This window comes from Sabethes cyaneus, chromosome 3 (assembly GCF_943734655.1).
Source record: "Sabethes cyaneus chromosome 3, idSabCyanKW18_F2, whole genome shotgun sequence".
Lineage (NCBI taxonomy): Eukaryota > Metazoa > Arthropoda > Insecta > Diptera > Culicidae > Sabethes > Sabethes cyaneus.
In genome coordinates this window covers 4,949,917-4,966,210 of record NC_071355.1, presented here as the reverse complement: position 1 = coordinate 4,966,210, position 16,294 = coordinate 4,949,917, and the positions used below count along the sequence as shown (strand labels likewise).

General features: G+C 40.3%; 1 protein-coding gene across 1 annotated transcript in view; it reads right to left on the bottom strand.

The window, feature by feature from the left end:
* Window positions 1-15,893, bottom strand: part of LOC128743756 (uncharacterized) — a 28,427-nt gene extending 12,534 nt beyond the window's left edge. Inside the window, exon 1 of the mRNA XM_053840416.1 lies at window positions 15,753-15,893. Coding sequence (XP_053696391.1) covers window positions 15,753-15,893 — 141 coding nt within the window. The remainder of the gene's footprint in view (window positions 1-15,752) is intronic.
* Between the last annotated feature and the right edge of the window lie 401 nt (window positions 15,894-16,294).

Below are 16,294 nucleotides of genomic sequence, written 5' to 3'. Positions count from 1 at the left end.
GATTGTCCTCGTAAATCACGATTTTCCTGCATGATAACGACGTTACAGGGTACGGTTCGATACCAAGGACGGGGAAGCGAATTTGCCTTTTGCTATAATTGATATGGCAGCAACTTGGGGCAAGGTCAACGTCGACGGCATTAGACTCAATGGCACGATGGATGAGTGGTTAGATTCCACGGTTAACTTATTGAACTTCGATGTTGCTGAAGGGTACAGAACTTGATTATGTACTGAAATGGTACGAAACGAGCGTTTCCGCTGGGTGCAGGAATTGTATCATAAATAATGGTAGCTATTTCCTCTTTCGTCTAGGAAAAATGATTTTTTTATGCAATAGGGTATGTTGCTGCTTCGACGTAATTGCCTATTCCCGTCCTATCCAACACAAATTATTAAAAATATCAGCCTTGCACACAATGCAAAATTAGTTACTCCCTAATATTTTAGTTTGCTGACTATCCTACGCGATCAATCAAAATGAGCTGAGATCTATTTAAATGCTTTTTATCATTAAAGAAGTCCTACCAGCCAAATTTCCTACGTTTTTTCGTGCGACGTAGAAACAAATGTCGACTAATCGTTTTAATTTCCGTCATTCATAAATGAAAATAACTCACGCAAGGCATTGTCGTTATTCTACAGCCGGGAAAACTTGCATGACCTGCAGAAATTTTGCAGAATAACGTTTGTCATGCCGTCCTACACAAATACATGCGTGCTAGCTTCGTAAACATTGTTGTGATTTTTACTTCGGACGATGAAAAACTTGGACGGATTTTAAAACGGTATGACGAATTTTATAAATAAAGTCAGTTGCGTAATTTCAATAAAATGCTTTAATAATCGCTTTTCAGTGATTTCGAAGTTCGCGGATCGGAAGGTAAGTGCGTTTGAGTCAAATCAGCAGCAGAGCTTTTGGAGTATTCTTTAAATCCACCTAAGAAACGATGAAAATTAGAGTGGCTTTCCTTACTACGACGGGAATTAGAAATAAACCCTAATTTTCAAACTATATAGTTAAATAACCACTGTAACTTAAAATACCTTGCCGAAGATAGCAACTTCTTGTACAACCAAGATCATGAGATGGAAAATACAAAACTCAGGCGGGTTGTGCACAAGACACGACCGGATAGGTGACGTAGGACTACGTAAGTCTCTTTGTAGCGATAGTAGCATGTATCCATGCATAAAACTAAGCTACAGACGTTCAGGAAGTGGCAGAAAATACCGCCCGTGATTAGAAAACTTATTCCCGCCATTTATTGGTCGTTCGCAACGGCGAAAAATTCTACATTTCCCTCGTTGCCTGTGTTATTATGGTATTAACTGGGCAAGAAAATATAATAAACTCTTCAATCGTTGTATGGCCCTTAAAAGGAACGATTGTTTGATTATCATAACTCCAGCTTGCAATAAACTTGCACTGATGCACTTGGCGTAATTTCTTTTCGATAAATTGGAGTACCGATAACCGCAAACTAGGCACGGCTTGTTGCAACGAGCCAACCAGAAAGCCTCAGCAGCTATGCAATCTAAAATATCATCGACGAAGCCGTTCGTGACAGTCCTGAGCCACGATGAAATACCAGTCCAGGTGGCCAGCTGAAAGTGACACGGGATAATTCTGGTCTTTTGTTGTCGCGAGCAGCATTTCCTGCCAATTCAAGCACTTTCGCAGCTAAATATTCCATCACGGCAGCCAGATAAACTGGAGCTCCAGCTCCAACACGCTCGGCATAGATTTCTTTCCTCAGCAACCGGTGAATACGACCGACCGGGAACTGCAAACCTGCACGCCTCGAGTGTAACGTTGGCTTGCCCCTGAATTTTCCTCCTTTGCTGCCTCTAGGCATGTCGATGAGATGTTGACAGTATTTCAGCTAGCGATTAAATAATGCTGTTCGCGAGCTTACCTCATGTTATATATAAGAGCAAGCGACAATAATCGGCTGAGCTACGTAGATAATGAAATTGCATAATTTGAAAAATGAATGTCCGTCCTTTTTTTCATGGTCCGTCATTCCATCACCTACGTTGAACAAACTGGAGGATTTCAATTTCAGCACAAAGGAGGTTAAAGTAAGGCAAACTATCTTAATCTGACACATTACGAACAATCAAAGAAAGTCGAACATCAGAACATTCGGCATGAACAAAAGCGACGAAATAAGGGCATGGAATGGGAACTTGGTACCAGGAACTGCAGACCGCTAAATTTCGTAGGGATCCCGAAAGTTCGGTATCGTGGCATTGCAGGAGAGCTGTCGCAAAGACGAGAAGTTGTGGAGGATCCTCGGCGGCAAAGCCTAATTTTTCCAGAGCGGCCTTTCTCGAATATCACCAACGCACGCTCCCTTCTGGCTGCGGATATCGACTCGAAGAGCCGTAGCGTGACATTGTGGTGCCCTTGTCGAAGACCCGAATTAGCATTTAGGCGCCCTTGACGAAGATCCCTAATTTCTTAAATCAGTGTTCCTTCCCAGTTTATTATTTTTGATAAGATTTTCAACCACCAACCAGAATCTGAACCAGCACAAAATTTTGGACCACATTTTTTATCAGATTTTGAAGCAAATTTTGAAACAGATTTGGACTAGATTCTGGACCCGATTTTGGACCGCATTTTTTATCAGATTTTAGACCAGATGTTGGACCACATTCTAGATGAAAGCCATGTTTTGGACCTGAGCCAAATTCTAGACTTTTTATCAGATTTCGGATCAAATTTTGGACCAGATTCTGGACCTGAACCAGATTGTAGACCTTACCTTAATTTTGGACCACATCTTAGAGGGTCTGAACCAGGTCTTGGAGCTGTATCAGATTTTATATTATACTGGCTGACCCGACAAACTTCGTATTACTACAAATTAAACAATGTTGTACATAAATCGTGAATCTCGGATGACCTTTGTCACAATCTCGAGTTTTGTAAGTTTCTGAAGAGCTCAACTTTAGATGATTTTTTTTGGCAGTATTTCATTTGTATGGGAGCCTCTTAAAGGGGGAGGAGTCCTAATTCATCATAGAAAAAAATCCTGCCTCCTAAAGTCACCACGTGCTAAATTTGGTTCCATTTGCTTGATTAGTTCTTGAGATATGAGGAAATTTGTATTTTATTTATAAGGAAGCCCCCCGTCTTAAGGAAGGGAGGGGTCATAAATCGCCATAGAAAAAATCCTGGCCCCTGAAACCCCCACATGCCAAATTTGGTTCCATTTGGTTGATTACTTCGCGAGTTATGAGGAAATTTATATTTCATTTGTATTCCTTCCCCTCCTCTTAAAGCGGGGACGGGTCCTAATTCACCATAAAACAAATCCTCGTATTCAAAAACCCCCTCATGCCAGTTGCTTAATTAGTTCTCGAATGATGCAGAAATTTGTGTTTAATATGGGAGAGCCCCCCCCCCCCCTCTTAGTGGGGAAGTGGTCCCTAACCATCATAAGAACCTTCCCCGGCCCCAAAAACCCCTACATGCAAATTTTCACGCCGATCGGTTCGGTAGTTTTCGATTCTATAAGGAACATACAGACAGAAATTCATTTTTATAGGTATAGATTTTGGGCCACATTTTTATCAGATTTGACCACATTTTGAATAATATTTTGGACCGTGTTTTGATCAAATTTTGGACCTGGACCAAATTGCGAACCTTGCAGGATCACAGTTTTTTTTTATTAGATTTTGAGCCACATTTTTTATCTTATTTCAAACCACCAACTATATTTTGGTTCCGAGTTTAAACCAAATTCTGGACCATATTTTGGATCTGGATTAGATTGGAAACCATATTTTTCACCAATTTTGTTCCAGATTTTGTAACAAACAAATTCAGGAACAGATCTGGACTAGATTTTGGACTACAGTTTTGATGAGCTTTCGGCCACAGTTTGGACCAGACTTTGGACTTAAACTGGATGTTGAACGTCCATCAGATTCTGAAATAGATTTTGGACCAGGTTTTGGATAATATTTTGGATTTAATTTTTTTCGATTAGATTTTGGATCAGATGTGGGACCAGATTTTGAACCACATTCTGGATCAAGACCAGATTCTGAACCACATTTTCTATTAGATTTTGGTCCAGCTTATAAACCACATTTTGGAGTAAATTTTGGGCCACATAAGATTTTAAACCAGCAATCAGATTATGGATCAGATTTCAAACCAGTTTCTGGACCTGGACTAGGGTTAACCAACTTATTTTGGACGTCGTCAGTAGCTGTACTTAATTTGGACACATCCATTTGATTTTGCTATTGCTGTCCAAATTAAGTACAGCTGCTGATGGGGTCCAAAATACGTTGTTTACCCTTTATCGTGGACTGCGATTTTTATCAAAAACAGATTGGAACTACATTGCGGACCACGTTTTTGTATTAAATTTGTCAGATTTTGGACCCAGATTCTAGATCTGGTTCCAGAGCCGTAGCGTGACATTGTGGCGGCTCTCTGAGAGCTCGATTCGGCGCTTCTTCTTTCTTTTCACAGTGTTTCTCCGAAGTCTATTAATTTTATCCACTTCCATACATGATTCGTACCCCCCTTGCTTCGTTACACTCGAGAGTGCCTTACTGAGGTTCAGGCCGGTTTTGGAGCCCCTAGAGCTAGCGCCCTTGGCGGTGGTCGACTCGAACCTTTACCTGGTAGTAGTACATTTGCGGTCAAAACTATCGACGGTTTATATCTCGCGACAAAGCCGGGCGGCAAGGCCACAGTTAAACATTAGGCAGTTAGACACGCCGCGAGTTACTGAGAAACACGCGCGCGTGCTGGATGAAGTTTTACCTTCTTCTGTAGAGCTAGGTGCTTCGACCCTCGGAGATGGATGGATGGTTGATTAATGGGGAATGCCAACAAGCGATGCAGAGGAAAAAAAAAAACTATCTAAGCATTGCCGCTAGGAAGAATTTGACCAAGTATCGACGCGGGCAGAATGAGTTGAGCGCGATCCTGAGGAGGAAAAAGCGCCAGAAACAACCCATCGAGACGCGCTCGGTTCAACAATTTCGCAGGTATGTTTTGCAATAATAATTGGTTAAAACATAGTGCTGTCTATTTGCCTCCGAACAAAAGTCGTGATGTTGCAGTTTTTGAACAACACATTTCATTGATCCGTGAGATATGAGATGAAGGAGCACCAATTGAAACCGTATTAGCAGGTGGTGACTACAATCAACCACACTTACAATGGTCAATCAACGACCAAATTAAATTGCAACGAAAAACTGGAAAATTATTGAGAGCGCAATTTAACTTGCAGCCAAAAATTTCGCGTCAGTCACGTTTCTTGAGCATGAACAATTGTCTTCGCAATCTAAAACTTGCGAGCAATTTGCTAGATTCTTTACCTCTGCTTTTGTATCGTGCGTTGCTTCTGACCAAAAATTTGTACAAGCAGTTACTGACTTACCTACTAACACATTTGATTTAAACACGTTCGAGAATACTCAACCCATGATTCTTGCTGGAATCAAGAAAATGAAAAATTCTTTTTCATCTGCGAAGAGTGGCGTAGTAGGCGTATGAACCATGAGATGCAGGCACTACTTGGAGAGATTCCCATCGTACACCTGGCGAAAGTTGGGAGACTACGATGGGCCGGCCACGTTGCAAAGATGCCGGACGCAGTGTGGTGAAATAAATAAAAAATATAATCAAATAATCAAATAAAAAATGCATAATTTTGGAAAAGTCAGAAAAAAATAATATAATTTTGGTCCAAGATACGTTAAAGAACATTATATCGTACACTGCTACGATAGCTAACACAAATAAACTTTCGAAGATTGTTGTTGAAGGTTGTTCACGCAGGCTGCACTACATCCGAGTTTTCGGCGATCCAGCGCAGATAGTGCGAAACGCGAAGATACCGCGCAGGATAGGTTGTTCCGCATCCCTCGTTCGGAACGGACATACTGATGCCGATCTGCACACTGTGGTCCTGTTCCTGTATGACAAGCGGACTACCGGAGTCGCCTTGGCACTTCCCGAGGTCCCCTACGATGCACAACCAAAGGAACTGTGCCTTTCTTTCGTCCTCGACCAAATCCGGTGAGCCGTCAGCATTGGTCAGTACGATATTGCCGGTGTACAGTAAAATCTCGGACCAACGCCCGTAACTGGAGAGAATGCCGCTCGTTCCGGCGAACGTTCGGTCGTCGGAAGTTCCTGGTAGCGCAATCGGTTGCACGAAATCATTGAAAACGATGGGCTGTGCCGTACGAATGGTGGCAATGTTGTTGCGAGGACCGTTAGCTTCTGGGTGAATGTTGATCGAACCATATCGAATCCTTTGCTGCGTTTCTTCGTCGTTAAATTTATTGTAGGCACCGAGAATAACTTTTCCTTTGTCTGACACCGAACCGTTGACATTAAGACAATGGGCAGCCGTGAGTACGTAGTTTGCCGTCAGTACAGATCCGCCGCAATACTTGTCGTATCCGTTTCCGATGTAGGTTACCACAATCGCATGGTAGGGGAACTGATGCGGTTCGGCTTCCTTACTGGGGAAAATTCCCTTTCCTGTATCGTCTTCCGAGGTACACTCCATCTTGTCCGGATCGGCAGTTGTACTTCCCACCGTTAGCAGCACGCCGAACAGAAAAGCTTTTGTTGCCATCCTGGTGCGATCTGTTGTATTGAATTTGAGTGACTACAATGCAGCTTTTATAGTTTAGTTTAAATAAAATCCAAGCAACGGCAAGTTTCACGCTTAACTGGATTCGTTACACTACTGGCAGGATGACATCGTTTTCTTTGAAGGTTTTTTTTTCTGGTTGAAACACAATCGGGCTATACAGTTGTTGGTAATAAACATTTCCAAGAAACATGGAAACTGATGTTCAAAGTTTTACGAGTGCTTTTGCCAACAACGCAATTAATTATTATAATCATTGAATTTGAAATTTTACAAGAAACTGCTCTTGCACAATAACTTACTTATCGGGAAAAAGGCCGGGTGAACAAATTAAATTCTCCAGACTTCCGAGCTAAACTTTGATTTTTTTTTGTTTTGAAATCCATCTTATAAAGAATATGGATCGCGTGCCCTAGTGTGCCCCTACTTGGGCCCACCAAGGGTGGTGTTCCAGTTTTCTTAACCACGGCCCTTCCGGGCGACAAATCAGCCTTCCCTATGAATGCCACGGTTCGCAATAGCTTCTAGCCATTACTCACCACAATCCAGTTTTGGTACAACACCGGTGCTACAGTAAAATCTCGGACATACTTCCGTAACTGGACAAAATACCGCTGACTTAAGTATAATACACTGGTATTCAGTTCAACATAAAATAAAAGTTCAAACTTAAATTAATCTAAATTTAACCTCAATATCAAATACAACTTCAGTTCAATTTCAAGGTAGGTAGGTAGGTATAGGTAGGTAGGTATAACAAGTTACATTTCGTAACGGGACACCATCGCAGAAATACCGCTTTTCTACCATGTTTTAATATCTGTACTGTGTGTAATGTGCTAATTATTAAACGTTCTGTATGTTGATTGTGTTGAGAACTGCGTTTTCTTTGTAGTTCAATAATCACTGGTTCATATCCAGCATAATTCGAGTTGAAATATGCATTTTTAAATACTGATTTCTTGGTGTACAAGTGCTTGGAATGTGTCAAAAGATTGTTCTTCTCCGCTGATCACAATAAAATTTATTGGGCCAGCAGTATTTATTAAAACAAAACATTGTGTTTAGTTTTAATGCATTTTCCTGCGCATTTGTTGCGGTTAATTAGTGTTTAATTTGGTGTTAACTTAGTTTTAATTGTTATCACTTGTTCACGGCAGACTAGTTTTCAATGTGACGATGATTGAAATTAAAATTGTTGCGGCACCGCCCGTGTTGCCGTTGGTGGTACATCACAATAAGGAATTTTCTAGCCAATTAGCAATCAACGAGAAAGGGCAGGATTCCATTTAATTCTCTTGTAACTTTGTTATAGTAGAATTAAATAGAATTTTCCTTCAAATTTCTCGTTGATTCCTGAATTGTATCAAAACTTGTTCGAAAATAATTAAAAATTATTCCAACCAATTACAAAGCAAGAGTTTCTAGTCAGACCGAGTTAGAATTATTTTCAATTTTTCAATAAAGCACCTTGAAAATCAATGGTTTTCTATATTTTCCAATTCGATTTTGTAAATTCGTAAATTCGATTGGTGTAAATATCTGGGAAATCTATAAAGAATTGATTGAATTATAAGCCGAAGCGTGAAAACGCGTTACCACTTTGATGACGTCATTTCCAACAACCAGTCAAGAAGCGAGAAGTTTGGTTATTATTTTAAATTTTTCAATAGTTCAACCTCAAGAATAAATACTTATCTTCATTTGGGTCAACGCATAGAAGATCTTCCGATCGATTGGTGTAAGACCATTGAAAATCGTTCGGGAAACCGCCAACCCGCATTATGTGGAACAATACTCTAACCATAGCCATTATCATCTAGCTTCCAATCTAGAACCATTTGTGAATTGGTGCCTCACCGTGCTAAAACTGTTGCCTTGTATAATATCAACTATATTAGCTATGGTTTTTCGACAAGTAACCATAAAAACAATGGGTCGTTAAGAATGTTTACCATACGAAAACGAGTGATTTTCCATACATATTTTTGAAGCGTAGGATATGATGAACATAATGATAATGGTTGAACCATAATGTAAATGGTAGACGCCATCGTAATTTTTGTTTTTGGAATGTACTGTAACCGTGGATTATAATAGCGATATGATTATGACCATTTTCACAACTGATTTCATTTATGCGGGAAGCTATTAGCGTTCAAAACCTGACCACCTTTCGAGAAATATGTTTTCGGAATGACACCCTATCTCAAACCTTACCATAAGACGTTGTCCTGCGTCAAAAAATGCAGTGCAGGTTTTATATCAACGATACTGAACACAGCGAAAACAAACTATAGGAAATACAAACTTGAAATTGAACTTTGATTAGATTTGAATCGGGCATAACATTTTAATGAAATGTGAAGTATTGGACCTAAAACCACGTCTTTAGGACTTGAACTTTTATTATCGATAGATTTCACAGGCGGCCTTTTTAGTATTTGCTGGGTTAGTCCTGCTGATTATAGATAGTAGAACAAATCAATCCATCACCATCAACGTAGGTGATGGAATGACGGACCATGAAAAATAGGACAGATATTCATTTTTCAAATTATGGAATTCCATTATCTACGTAGCACAGCCGATTCTTGTCACTTGCTCTGATATATAACAAAAGGTAAGCCGGCGATCAGCAAGAGAAAAGGAAACTATTGGACAGCTGGCTGCTGTGATGTAAATATTCATCACAGAAAGCTGCGAAAGTGCTTGAATTGGCAGGAAATGCTGCTCGCGACAACAAAAGACCAGAAAAATTATTCCACATCACTTGCAACTGGCCACCCGGACTGGTATTTCATCGTGGCTCATGACCGTCACGAACGGCTTCGTCGATGAGATTTTAGATCGCATAGCTGAGGAGGCTTTCCGGTTGACTCGTTGCAACAAGTTGTGCCTGGTTTGCGATTATCGGTACTCCAATTTACCGAAAAGAAATTATGCTAAATGCGTCAGTGTAAGTTTATTGCAAGCTGAAGTTATGATAATCAAACAATCGGTCCTTTTAAGGGCCATACAACGATTGAAGAGTGTATTATATTTTCTTGCCCAGTTAATACCATAATAACACAGGTAATGAGGGAAAAGTAGAATTTTTCGCCGTTGCGAACGACCAACAAATGGCGGGAATAAGTTTTCTAATCACTGGTGGCATTTTCTGCCACTTCCAGAACGTCTGCAGCTTGGTTTCATCTTTCATTCATGGATACATGCTATTATCGCTGCGAAGAGACTTACGTGGTCCTACGTCACCTATGCGGTCGTGTCTTGTGCACAACCCCTCCGCTTTTTGTATTTGCCATCTCATGATCTTCATTGTACAAGAAGTTGCTTTCTTCGGCAAGGTATTTTAAGTTGCAGTGGTTATTTAACTATATAGTTTGGAAATTGGTTAATATTTTGCCCGTTAATTGCAAATTATTTTTAAAGTTTTTGTCAATACCCCCTTGGAAATTGGCGTGAAAAATCAGCAGGCAAAAAAAAAATTGTAAGAGATGAGGTAATTTTTTTATAAAATCAATTGTCTGTGGGCTCAACGGCCTGAAAAACTTGAAAAATGAGTGTACGAGTGGAGTTAACGCTCCTAACACGAAACAGAAATGAAAATTTGAACCATGGAATTTTAGAAAATCGACAAAAAAAAGTTTCTTTCATTTTTGTCTTCCTTTTTGTTAGTTTTTGCATGGAAAATAATAACGTGTATATGAAAAGAAAGAATCGATTTGGTTTTCACGTTCACACTTTAAAAATGCTTAAAGCGCATATTTTCTTTGCTCGATTAAAAAAATCTTTGTTTATTTTTCGCCTACCCCCCCTCTCAGTTGCCCAACACCAGAAGGACAAAAGCTTTACAAAATATTTGTACTGGTCCCCCCAATAGTGGACGTAAAACGAGATTTGAATGTACCACGAAGAAGTAGAGATAGGAGTTGATGGATAAAAGACTGAGGACCACTATGGGGTCTGTATTAAGCATTATCCAGCCATTCTCCAACGAAATTTTTATCAATTATCAAACATTTCGGAACGGTATCAGTATGCAGGTTGTAGAATCTTAAAATGTCAGTATGAAACAGGAGACATGAACAAATAACGCTCCGTGCAATCGTACTTCTAGTTCGCCTAGAACAAACGCTAAAGTGGAAAGTTCTAATTCCCATAACGTTTGCATAAAAAATTGACCTTCTTCGGATGGTGATAAAAAAAAATAAGACAGCTAATTAAGTTTGATAAATTTCCCATGGAAGCTAGGGTATGTTGCTGCTTCGTCGTAATTGCCTATTACCGTCCTATCCAACACAAATTATTAAAACTATCAGCGATTTTTATGACACACAATGCAAAATTAGTTATTCCCTAATACAGCACTCGTTCGTTAATTGCACGAATGAGGCGATGCGATTAGCGAATTTCGTTTTTTAATTGCACGATGGTTGCCAATATTTATTGTAAAAAGTGATGTGTTATCACTGTAAAGAACTCTTCACATGCATTCATACGTACGCTAAATTTTGGGAAAAATATTTAATTGCAAACGAACTAAAAGCTTGATGAATATGTGTTCAATTAGCCAAAGTTTGGTAAAATTTGCATGAATTTGTTTGTAAGGTATCTACGTATTGTAGAGATAGAGAGTTTGCATTCGGCAACGCTGCATTTTTGTTTATAGCAACCACCTGAGAAACCACGTGTAGTTTGACAGATAACTGCTTTTTAGTTGCACGATCGTGCAACTAACGGACGTGCAATTAAAAGACGGTGCGACTAGAGAACGTGCAATTAGCGCACGAGTGCTGTATATTAGTTTGTTGCCTCTCAAACGCGATCTAAGTCAATGTGATATATACAGGTGTGGCAAAGTTGGTTAAGTGGTGTTAGTGCAATGAAGAAATTTCATCATGGTGTGAGTGAAATCGTAAATCGACCAATCACGATGAAGCGTGACGTCAAACTCCAAAAACAAACCCCATTGTCCGACGCGGTTTGTTTTTGTAGTTTGACGTCGTTTTCTGATTTTTCTCTACTAATACCATCAAATGTCTTCATCTGCCACACCTTTTTAAACCTCATTGGATCTAAGTGAGCTGAGATCTATTTAAATGCTTTTTCGACGTAGGACTACGTCTTTGTTTACTATACTGGGACTGGGTAGCACTTTGTGAAAACGAAAATAGAGGTGTGACGTTTGAATGAAAGATTTCAAATGCTAATAACTACTAAACTACTAAACGAAACTGAACAATTCGTATGTCGTTGAATAGATAAAATGACCAGCATTTTTTAGGGGGTAGGAGAGCAATTTTAAGGGGGGGCGTAAAAGGGGGGGGGGCTCCTATACAAATGAAATACAAATTTCCTCAAAACTCTAGAACTAATCAAGCAAATGGAACCAAATTTGGAATGTAGGGGTTTCAGAAGGCAAGAATTTTTTCTATGGTAAATTGAGACCCCTTTCCTCTTTAGAAGAGGGGGCCCCCATACGAATAATATTTAAATTTCCAGATAACTCGAGAACTATTCGAGCAAAAGAAACTAAAATTGGCTTGTGGGAATTTTGAAGGTAAGATGCTTTTCTATTGTGTACTGAGACCCCTTCTTTTAAGAAGGGGGGCTTCAATACAAATGAAATACAAATTTCCTCATAACTCTACAACTAATCAAGCAAATGAAACCAAATTTGGCATGTGGGGGTTTTAGAAGGCAGGAATTTTTTCTATGGTATAATGAGACCCATCCGTCTTTTAACAGGGGGGGGGGCGATTTTTTCTATGTTGGATTAGAACCTTTGCTTTCTTTAAGAAGGGGAGATCCCATACAAATGAAATACAAATTTCTTCATAACTCGAGAACTTATCAAGCAAATGGCACCTTCGGCGTGTGGGGTTTTTTGGAGGCATGAATTTATTTTGATTTTATTTATTTTATGGTGCTTTGAGACCCCTCACCCCTGTGGTAGGAGGATAATTCATTTCCATTTCAACCTTTATGACGCACACAAGTGATTTTTAAACGAATTTTCTATGTCTCAAATGTTGCAGGCGTTGTACTTGTGAAGCCCCATCCACGTATTTTCAAAGCCACCATTGCATTCAATGAAGAATTGAATCTGAATATTTCGCTCTTCTCTTTTAAACATTCACTTAAACAATGGCACTCACAGATTCTTATAAACATACATATGCCAGAAATGCAGTTTGCATTAGTCTTTGATCTGATGATCTGATATAGTCTTACGTCACCCTTTCGTACAACCCTTAGGGCTGTATACCTTGTAGTTTTTCATTAAAGAATTCCTAGCAGCCAAATTTCCAACGTTTTTTCGTGCGACGAAGAAGAAAATGTCGACTAATCGTTTCAATTTCCGTCATTCATAAAATGAAAATAACCCACGCAACGCATTGTTGTTATTATGCAGCCGGGAAAACTTGCATAACCTACAGAAATTTTGCAGAATAACATTTTTCATGCTGTCCTACACAAATACGCGCGCTATCTTCGTAAACATTATTGTGATTTTTAGTTCGGACGATGAAAAATTTTGATGGACGGATTTCAAAACGCTGCGGCGAATTTAGGAAAACATGTCAGTTGCGTAATTTCAATAAAATGCTTTAATAATCGCTTTTCAGTGATTTCTAAGTTCGCGGATCGGAAGGTAAATGTGTTTTAGTCAAATCAGCACAAGAACTTTTGGAGTATTCATTAAATCTATCCAACAAATGATGAAAATTAGAATGGTTTTATTTACTACGACGGGAACTAGAAATAAACCATATAATAAAAATGGATTTATGTCTGTCTGTCTGTTCGTATGTTCCTTATAGAATCAAAAACTACTGAACCGATCGGCGTGAAAATTTGCATGTAGGGCTTTTTGGGGCCGAGGAAGGTTCTTATAATGGTTAGAGATTTCTCCTCCCATTAAGAGGGAGGGGGCTCCCATACAAATGAAACACAAATTTCTGCGTAACTCGAACATAACTCGAGAAGTAATCAAGAACTGAAACCAAATTTAGCATGAGGGAGTTTTCGGATGCAAGAATTTTTTCTATGGTGAACCAGGACCCTTCTCTCCTTTAGGACGGGGGGGCTCTCATACCAATGAAATACAAATTTCCTCATAACTCGAGAAGTAATCAAGAAACTGGAACCAAATTTGGCATGTGGGGGGTTTTGGGAGGCAGGAGTTTTTTGTATGGCGAATTATGACCCCTCCTCCCTTTAAGAGGAGGGGCTCCCTTATAAATGAAATACAAATTTCCTCATAATTCGAGAACTAATCAAGAAACTGGAACCAAATTTGGGATGTGGGGTTTTTGGTTGCAGGAATTTTTTGTATGGAGAATTATGACCCCTTACCCCTTTAAAAGAGGGGGCTCCCTTATAAATGAAATACAAATTTCCTCATATTTTAAGAATTAACCAAGCAAATAAAACCAAATTTGACATTCGGGGGTTCTTGGAGACAGGATTTTTTTCTCTGACGACTACGGCGAAATGTTATACAATCACGACGAATATTTAAGTGCTATCCGCTTTGTTTTATCTGGCTAAGCAACGTGGGCAAGGTGGAGGGAGGGGGTTTCTACTTTACTTTCTACTTTGAGGAAAAGTTGCAAATTTGTATATTAAACTACCCATGCTTTCATAGTAACGTAACTGCCGAAATGAATCATCTAAGGTTGAGCTCCTCACAGATTTGCAAAACTCGAGATTGTGACAAAGGTCATCCGAGATTCACGATTTATGTACAACACAGTTTAATTTGTGGCAATACGAAGTTTGTCGGGTCAGCTAGCTTCAAATAAAACTTCAAGTTGAAAGTCAAAGTGAAAATTTTGCCCCAATTACCCTTGTTCTGCGAGGCGAGTGACGTGACTATGTTGCAGTCACTGCGAATCAGGTGACAATTGTCACCTAGGTGACTCGCTTTGTCACTTAAGTGACAAGGGTTTCTTACCTAGGTGACATGATTGTCACTTAGGTGACTCGACTCGCCGTGACGAGTCACCCAAGTGACAATTGTCGTATTGAGTCATGTGACTCGCAGAATAAGGGTGATTAATCTAAATCGCGCTCGCTTGTAACCAGGTTTCCTTTCTCTTTCCTACGCATGACAGGTTTTAGTATGAAGCCATTACGAGATCGATTCGCCTTCTCATTGAACTTTAACTTGTCATTATTCCGGAATAGTTGTTCTAGTTCTACACGATCGTCGTCCTCCTGCTTACGCTTTCTCTTCTCAAGGGCTGTAGTCAGTTCGTTTCGTCGTTCTCGTCGTTCTCCCACGGGTAGATTGTTTTCACAAGCAGTGGCTGAACCACTTTTAAGAACACGAAATCCGTTCCCAGCTCGTTGCAGGTACCACCGCCAAGCCGTTTGACGTGGCTACCGCCTTGGTTTTAACATCGGAGACTCAACCATACCGACTCAAGCGCAGTTGTGAGCCGCTCCTAACGTCTGGAGTATAGGCGCATACAACTTCCATCTGCCACGACGGACACTACCCAGAAGATTCGCTTGCTTTTTGCTCGGGAGTGGAAAACCGCGAAAGATATGCACTTATTTTAGGGATTTTTTTTTGCAGTTTTTAATACGAAAGCTCCAAAAACTCGCGATACAGAACCACACAATCGCTTACTTCGATATTCCCCATTCGGTTCGATACGTGACGGACAGCGATGCGCCCATGGGAACGCTAGACCTCTGCTCGAATGTTTTTGAAAGAAAGAATGTCCTTCCAATTCCCACAGTATTTATTTGACACGTTCCAATCTCAGATGCAATATTTGCTGACATTAGTTTTAACTATAATATGCACTGAAATAGTCAAGTTCAATATAGTTTTCAATCCACTCACCACATAGATTATAGAGACGACTGATTTATTGTTTGTTTGTCTTTTATTGTCTAGTAGCTATAAAAGTCGATTGCAGAAAACGCGGTGTATTGAAAGCACATCATCAAAGAGCAGTTCCGAATCAATACCGAGAACAAAGTGGCAATTTTTGGCAACCACAAAGAAAATTAATTTTCCGGATCGATTTTCTGTCCACGCGGTGGATGTTTAAACGAGCGCACTTGACTGACAATACTTACGTAGTAATCCGGCAGATCCAGGTTAATATCCGTCGCGAACCGCTTGCCGAGAATGCGGAACTCCCGTTCCACGGTTCGCGTTTGGTCGAAAAGTTTGACCACTTCGTGGTGCTGCCTCGGAAGCCATTTTGAAGTATTCATTTTCACTAGACTAGAACTTGGTAAAGGTTCTTTTTTCTTCTGAAACACACTTATTCCCGAACCAGAACCGTTTCCCGGGATCGATCAGCCAACAGGACAAAGTTCAATTACAACTGCCACCAGTCACGGGGCAACCGAGCGAAAGCAGGTCACTTTCACTTTTGCACCACCTAGACCTAGGTTAGGTAGGGATCGAGACCATCTTCCAACCGGGGGCATCCTTTACCGCCGAAGCCTAGCGCGGAACTGCAAACTGTGCCAAGTCGGGCAGGCGAGAAAAACGACACAGCAACCTTGGACGAGGTGCGCCTGCCAAGCAACCCAAACAAGCAGCCAGCAGCGGTCGTCTATCGATTTATGCTGCTACCGATCCGGTACCGGTTCCCATGGGGACCCGAGGG